This window comes from Danio rerio, chromosome 24 (assembly GCF_052040795.2).
Source record: "Danio rerio strain M-AB ecotype USA chromosome 24, GRCz13ab, whole genome shotgun sequence".
In the NCBI taxonomy this organism is placed as follows: domain Eukaryota; kingdom Metazoa; phylum Chordata; class Actinopteri; order Cypriniformes; family Danionidae; genus Danio; species Danio rerio.
The window spans coordinates 100,001-107,500 of NC_141044.1; the positions used below are offsets into that span (position 1 = coordinate 100,001).

Genomic DNA, 7,500 nt, shown 5'->3' on the forward strand with positions numbered 1-7,500 from the left:
TGTTTTTAGTGTTCCTCAGGTGTTTTAGGTGTTCCTCAGGTGTTTCTCGGGTGTTTCAGATGTTCTTCATGTGTTTTAGGTGTTTCTCAGGTGTTCCTCAGGTGTTTCAGGTATTCCCCAGGTGTGTGTGTTCTGACTTTGTGTGTGTTCTGCAGGTGCGTCTGACGCTGATGCGCTTCCTGCCGGCGGTCTTCATGGATGCGATGCGTGATAATCCAGAAGCAGCGGTGCACATATTCGAGGGAACCCACGAGAACCCAGAGCTGATCTGGAACGACAGCTCCAGAGAGACGGTTTCCACCACCGTCAGGGAGATGATGCTGGAGTGAGCACACACACACACACACACACACACACACACACACACACACACACACACACACACACACACACACTAGCTGACTGCATGCACACACACTCTTCCTGACGGACTCTTCTTGTCTCCTCAGGCACTTCAAGCAGCAGAAGGACAACCCTGAGGTCAGCTGGAAGGTGCGGCTCTTCATCACACTCTTCATCAATATTCATGAGGATAATTACATGCCTGCCCCCAAACACCCTCACACCCCAGAGGGTCACTGAGGAGTAAATGCAGTGTCAGATGCTGGAGCTCCCAGCAGACGAGCACTGAGCTGAAGATCCGTCACGGGTCCGGCAGGGTTCTGGGTCTTTGTGCTACAGGGATTAGTGTGGTGTGTGCACTGGCCACATTCCAGATATGTATTAGTATTAAGTGTGTGTGTGTGTGTGTGTGTGTGTGTGTGTGTGTGTGTGTGTGTCAGCTGCCAGAGGACTTCTCAGTGCCGTATGGAGCGGGGCAGGGTGAGCTGGAGGTGGGTGGTGTGTTCCTCCGCATCTTCATCGCTCAGCCTGGATGGGTTTTACGCAAACCCCGAGAGTTCCTGGTGTCTCTACTGGACACCCTCACCACACTGCTGGAGAAGAACAACCCCAACGTGAGTGTGTGTGTGTGTGTGTGTGCACTGGAGAGGTGTGTGTGTTTGTGTTCTGATGAAGGTGTGTGTGTGTGTGTGTGTGTTCAGGGTGAGGTTCTGGAGACGGTCACCACCGCTGCAGTGTGTCTCTTCATCTCCCAGTCTGCGCTGGCGGATCAGGTTCCTCCGCTCGGGCATCTGCCGCGGGTTCTGTCCGCTCTGAACCACCGGAACAACGCCGTGCCCAAGAGCGCCATCAGGGTCATACACGCGCTCTCAGACAACGAGGTACAGGAGACACCTGAGGGTGTGTGTGTGTGTGTGTGTGTGTGTGTGTGTGTTATAGTTGTGAAAGCAGCAGGAGTGATGTGTGTGTGTGTTCTACAGTCTCTGACTGAACAGGCCTTCTCCTCATCAGCATGTGGGTCGGGCTGGTAGAGGGGCATATACCTGCTTACTTCATTAACCGTGTGTGTGTGTGTGTGCGTGTGCGTGTGTGTGTGTGTGCAGCTGTGTGTGCGCTCCATGGCGGCGCTGGACACCATTGGTCCTCTGATGGTGGGGATGAAGCTGAGGGCTGATATGGCTGGTCTGGCCTGTGAGGCTCTGAACCGCATGTTCCAGAGGGAGCAGACTGAACTGGTGGCTCAGGTAACACACACACACACACACACACACAAGACACACAAGACACACACACACACACACACACAAGACACACAAGAGACACACGTACGCCAGACATGAAGTCGGCGCAGACCAGCGCACATTCCCCCGTTCAGTTCATCGTTAGTGAATCCAATCGTGAGCGTGAAACCTGCCGTACACAGCGCTAATGCAGGAGGCTCCTGGAGTCCAGCTTTCACACACAACATCCTGATTCAGACCCGACTGAAGTTCATTCCAGTGTTCTGCTGCGCTGCTCACACTGTGCACATCCAGATGCTGTAGACTGTTCTGGATTCAGCTGGAGCCTTCCAGAACAGCAGCGCTCTACATGTGTCTGACCTGCACTCCCGTTATCAGCGTCTGATACTATCTACACTGCGTGTGTGTGTGTGTGTGTGTGTGTGTGTGTGTGTGTCTCTCTGTGTGTGTGTGTGTGTGTGTGTGTGTGTGTGTGTGTGTGTGTGTGTGTGTGTGTGTGTGTCTCTCTGTGTGTGTGTGTGTGTGTGTGTGTGTGTGTGTGTGTGTGTGTGTGTGTGTGTGTTAGGCTCTGCGGGTGGAGCTGGTGCCGTATCTCCTGAAGCTGCTGGAGGGTGTGGGTCTGGAGACTCTAGAAAACCCTTCAGCAACCAAAGCCCAGATCGTCAAAGCACTGAAGTCCATGACGAGGAGCCTGCAGTTTGGAGAACAGGTACATGCTCACACACACACACACACACACACACACACACACTAATGACTAATCTGAGGCTGGTGAACACTGGCTCACATGTGTGTGTGTGTGTGTGTGTGTGTGTGTGTTCTGCAGGTGAATGAGATCCTCGCCCGCTCCTCAGTTTGGAGTGCCTTCAAAGACCAGAAACACGACCTCTTCATCTCCGAGTCTCAGACCGCAGGCTACCTGACCGGTGAGAACACACACACACACTTGCACACTCAGACACACAACCACTCACTCATGCACACTCACTGACATATATATACACACACACATGCACTTCTCCTCCTCCTCCAATCCTCTCCTCTCGTGTGTGTGTGTGTGTGTGTGTGTATTAATTCCATTGGTTGTGGTGCTTTACGCATGTAGGCGGAGCAGCTCACTGATTGGTGCATTTTTCACTGCATCAAAAATAGTGTGTGTGTGAGGGAGTGAGTGTGCGAGTGTGTGAGTGAGTGAGGGAGGGAGGAAGGGAGTGAGTGAGGGAGTGTGTGAGGGAGTGAGTGAGGGAGTGAGTGAGTGAGGGAGTGAGTGAGGGAGGGTGTGTGTGTGTGTGTGTGTGTGTGTGTGTGTGTGTGTGTGTGTGTGTGTGTGCTTTATAACTGTAGCTGGATGTTTATGATCTGCTTCTGCTTGTCTGCTCTTAACTCTGTTCCTCTGTGTGTGACGGTGGATTGCTCCTCTCCTCTTCCTCCTCTTCTCCTCCTCTTCCTTTTTTCCTCTTCTTCTCCTCCTCTTACTCCTCCTTTTCTTCTCCTCCTTCTCCTCTTCTCCCTCTCCTCTTTTCCTCCGCTTCCCCACCTTCTCCTACTCCTCCTTCTTTTTTTCCTTCTCCTTTTCCTCCTCTCCTCCTCTTCTTTCTCCTCCTCTTTTCCTCCTCTTCCCCACCTCATTCTCCTCCTCCTCTTCCTCTTTTCTTCTCCTCCTCCTCTTCCTCTTTTCTTCTCCTCCTCCTGTTCTCCTCCTCTTCTTCAGGTGTGTCGGCTCCTTCTCTCCTGGCGGGCAGCAGTCCGCTGCGCACTGGACTGTAGCGCTCTCTAACTGTACAGCAGGTACACACACACACACACACACACACACACACTGCTCTCTTTAATATACCTCCTCATCTGTCCCTCAACTCCATCCTCATTCTCTCCATCTCCATCTGCTCCTCCTCCTCCTCCTCATCTGTGTGTGTGTGCGCGTGTGTGTCACACTGATGACTCTGCAGATAATCATGCAGACAGCGTCTGACAGTCTCCATCCATCATCAGGACATCAGCTGATCATCATGCGTGTGCTCAGGTCATGTGATAATGTGTGTGTGTGTGTGTGTGTGTGTGCAGGTCCAGGAGTGGCGGGTTATCTGACCGCCGGCAGCGGCTCCACAGTGATGCCGAGTGTTCCTCCGCCTGTAGATGGCGACGCCGCAGACCTGAACTGAAGCACAGGAAGAGGAAGAGGAAGTGCGCCTCACTCCCGCTTTTAATTCCTCAACACTTCCTCCTGTCCTCGTGTACTCTGTTTGCGTCTGGTGGTCTGTGCACGGAGAGTCCCATAGTTTACTTTTCTATTCCGATATTTTTATGCTTCTGTCTGTTTTGCTGAGGAAACGAGTGATCCGCTGATCCGCCATTTTGGCTCTGCCCCGCCTCTTCCTCTTCCTGTGTCCTTCAGTCTGCTCTGCGCAGACGCTCTCCTTCATAAAGCTGCCTGCTCTTCTGTCTCTTCCTCTGTAATTCTGGAGTTCTCCACGCTAGCGCTTGTTAGCGTCAGGAAAGCGACGCGGCTGTGAAACTGTGATGATATCATGAAGACGCACGGCTTCTGTCCTCCTCCTCCTCCTCTGTTTTCTACAGTGACCCCCCCCCCCCCCCCCCCAGTACTCGAGTATTTATACCCTGAAGACCAACTGAGCTCTGCAGGACACACTGCAGCACCTCTCATCATGTGTGTGTGTGTGTGTGTGTGTGTGTGTGTGTGTGTGTGTGTGTGTGTGTGTGAGAGAGACGTGTGCAGTTGTCAGATGTTCAGTGTGAGATGCCGTACACACACACACACACACTTTCTATATTGAATGTACATTAATAAAAGAGAGAATCAGATGCACTTGTACAGAACATTTTAAGAATAAAAGGGAATCCACAGCTGCTGCGTCTGTGTGTGTGTGATTTAATGCAGTTATCATGTGTGTGTGTGTGTCTGAGTGTGTGTGATTTAATGTTGTTTCGTGTGTGTTTGAGTGTGTGTGTGTGTGTGTGTGTGTGTGTGTGTGTGTGTGTGTGTGTGTAAATATGATGATTGTGGTGTAGCGGAGGTCTGTTAGTGTGTGCTGGTCAGGTGAAGTTCTCTCCTCTGTCCTCTAGAGGTGCTGTAGCGGCAGGCGCTGGTGGTCATGCTCTTTATCCTCTTTGCTAGAGCAACTGACTCATACGCAGAAGGTCGCGGGTTCGATACCAGCTCGGGGCGGTTGGGTGGCGCAGGACCGGCGGGGTTACACCTTCATGATGGTAATAGTGTGATGGCGGTGTTTACTTCAGTAACTCCACTGATGTCTGCACTCCAGCTCTGTTCAGCTCCGTGACTGAAGTCTGATTAAGGTCATCAGAAACGGCTGTTTGGAGCTGATGTAGGCCGACATGAGTAAACACCAGCTCATCTTATTGATCATCATTTATTTTCATCAGCAGTTCTCTCAGGAGCCCCTGCTCTATTGCGCCACCCGGCTGGAGAAACCCGCTCTCAGAGACTCCCTTTAGTCAAGATGTGTGTTTTATATCACAGGTAATGTTCAACATTTAAATGATCTAGATAAATGAGTAAATGCAGCGTTAATCAGCGCCCTCTGATGGCAGGTATGATGACAGCCCAGCTCAGCCTCATCATCATCATCATCTCACTGCAGGGGCTTTGATGAAGATGTCCTGTTACCCAGTGTGTTCTGTGGGTGTACAGGTGTTTCATTCCAGCATTCTTCAGAACATCTGCTTTGGAGACCCTCATCATAGGTCTGTGTCCCCTGCAGTGAGTGAGGGAGATGAGGAAGGGCTGATTGTGTGTGAACTGACCCCATGAGCTCGATCACGTGGTCAGTGTTGTGTGTTCAGTTCTCCGTGTGTCCACAGGAGGGCGACAGAGCCGAGCTCAGCGCAGGTCCTGATGATCACAGACCCGCTGCAGCACGTGCGCTGATGAAGATGATGATGATGATGATGGCGGCTCCAGAACTGCCTGAGCTCTGTGTAAAGTCAGTCACGGGGCCTGCGCTGTGTAACATCAGCAGTTATTTGGCTATAAACGCCAATGAAGACTCCATGATGATGTTCGGTAAGTGTGTGTGTTTGTCTCTCTCTCTACCCCTCTCGTGTGTGTGTGTGTGTGTGTGTGTGTCAGTATTTTCCCATCAGTGTTTTCCAGGTGCGGGGAGATCCGCTCATTCTGCTCCAGTCTCAGAGGCACAGAGTCTGAGTCACCAGCTGGTGTGTGTGTGTGTGACTTCCTGCTCTGGAACTTTCTCAGATGCTCAGGTTTTGTTCAGTAGTAGACAAGAGGTGATGTAGGTGGGTGGAGGCGTGTCTACAGTGATGCGGGTGGGTGGAGGTGTGTCTACAGTGATGCGTGTGGGTGGAGGCGTGTCTACAGTGATGCGGGTGGGTGGAGGCGTGTCTACAGTGATGCAGGTGGGTGGAGGCGTGTCTACAGATGGGTGGAGGCGTGTCTACAGGTGGGTAGAGGCGTGTCTACAGTGATGTGGGTGGGTGGAGGCGTGTCTACAGTGATGTGGGTGGGTGGAGGCGTGTCTACAGGTGGGTGGAGGCGTGTCTACAGTGATGCGGGTGGGTAGGAGGCGTGTCTACAGATGGGTGGAGGCGTGTCTACAGTGATGCAGGTGGGTGCAGGTGTGTCTACAGGTGGGTGGAGGCGTGTCTACAGTGATGCGGGTGGGTGGAGGCGTGTCTACAGTGATGCAGGTGGGTGCAGACGTGTCTACAGGTGGGTGGAGGCGTGTCTACAGTGATACGGGTGGGTGGAGGCGTGTCTACAGATGGGTGGAGGCGTGTCTACAGTGATACGGGTGGGTAGAGGCGTGTCTACAGATGGGTGGAGGCGTGTCTACAGTGATGCGGATGGGTGGAGGCGTGTCTACAGGTGGGTGGAGGCGTGTCTACAGTGATGCGGGTGGGTGGAGGCGTGTCTACAGGTGGGTGGAGGCGTGTCTACAGTGATGCGGGTGGGTGGAGGCGTGTCTAAAGGTGGGTGGAGGCGTGTCTATAGTGATGAGGGTGGGTGGAGGCGTGTCTACAGTGATGCAGGTGGGTGGAGGCGTGTCTACAGTGATGCAGGTGGGTTGGAGGCGTGTCTACAGGTGGGTGGAAGCGTGTCTACAGTGATGCATGTTGTTGGAGGGTTGTCTACAGGTGGGTGGAGGCGTGTCTACAGGTGGGTGGAGGCGTGTCTACAGTGATGCGGTTGGGTGGAGGCGTGTCTACAGATGGGTGGAGGCATGTCTACAGTGATGCGGGTGGGTGGAGGCGTGTCTACAGTGATGCGGGTCGGTGAAGGCGTGTCTACAGTGATGCGGGTGGGTGGAGGCGTGTCTACAGTGATGCGGGTGGGTGGAGCCGTGTCTATAGTGATGCGGGTGGGTGGAGGCGTGTCTACAGTGATGCGTGTGGGTGGAGGCGTGTCTGCAGTGATGAAGTGCTGCAGGAGCTGCACATGTGGGTGTGTTTGATTGACATGTTCAGTGTCTGTGTTGTCTGGTGTTGCTCACTGGACTGCTGAAGGTGGACACCGCTAATCTACATCACATTATAACACACTGTATGGGGATGTCCATGTGTGACACACACACACACACACACACACACTCTCTCTCTCTCTCACTGTGACCCAGTCTACAGAAGCGTCTCACCACACTGCTCAGATTAAGACACATCCTCCTTATGAGTGCTGATTGGCTGAGCGGCCGGTCCGCCTGAGCTCCTCCAGATATAGTCTCCATCTCCTCAGTCCAGACAGCAGACATGTGGAGTGATGTGTGCGTGTGTGTGTGTGTGTGTGTGTGTGATGCAGGACGTCAGTGTTTGGCTCATCATCTCTCCATTGTTGTCCTGCAGCTTCTCTGGTGTGTTTTTCGCTCTCGGTGATTCAGCTTTTCCTGACCTGAGTCTGAGTCAAACCCCTGATGACTCACTG

The 7,500-nt window shown here is 52.9% G+C and overlaps 2 protein-coding genes across 20 annotated transcripts in view; both read left to right on the forward strand.

Moving 5' to 3' along the window:
* Positions 1 to 4,448, forward strand: part of dnajc13 (dnaJ homolog subfamily C member 13) — a 29,275-nt gene extending 24,827 nt beyond the window's left edge. For 5 of the 9 annotated variants that reach the window (XM_087308956.1, XM_087308957.1, XM_087308958.1 and 2 more), the window contains 8 exons: positions 156 to 325; positions 450 to 492; positions 783 to 956; positions 1,044 to 1,223; positions 1,446 to 1,586; positions 2,149 to 2,292; positions 2,410 to 2,509; positions 3,648 to 4,448. In XM_087308956.1, coding sequence (XP_087165082.1) covers positions 156 to 325; positions 450 to 492; positions 783 to 956; positions 1,044 to 1,223; positions 1,446 to 1,586; positions 2,149 to 2,292; positions 2,410 to 2,509; positions 3,648 to 3,745 — 1,050 coding nt within the window. In that variant the 3' untranslated portion in view covers positions 3,746 to 4,448. Of the gene's footprint in view, positions 1 to 155; positions 326 to 449; positions 493 to 782; positions 957 to 1,043; positions 1,224 to 1,445; positions 1,587 to 2,148; positions 2,293 to 2,409; positions 2,510 to 3,294; positions 3,372 to 3,647 lie in introns of all 9 variants that reach the window. The other 4 variants (XM_087308960.1, XM_087308962.1, XM_087308963.1 and 1 more) reach the window with 1 other exon arrangement.
* Positions 4,449 to 5,488: 1,040 nt separating this feature from the next.
* The window catches only part of col15a1a (collagen, type XV, alpha 1a), a 33,921-nt gene continuing 31,909 nt past the window's right edge, over positions 5,489 to 7,500 (forward strand). For all 11 annotated transcript variants that reach the window (XR_015524616.1, XR_015524617.1, XR_015524620.1 and 8 more), the window contains exon 1: positions 5,489 to 5,628. The gene's annotated coding sequence lies outside the window, so the exon portion shown is untranslated. The remainder of the gene's footprint in view (positions 5,629 to 7,500) is intronic.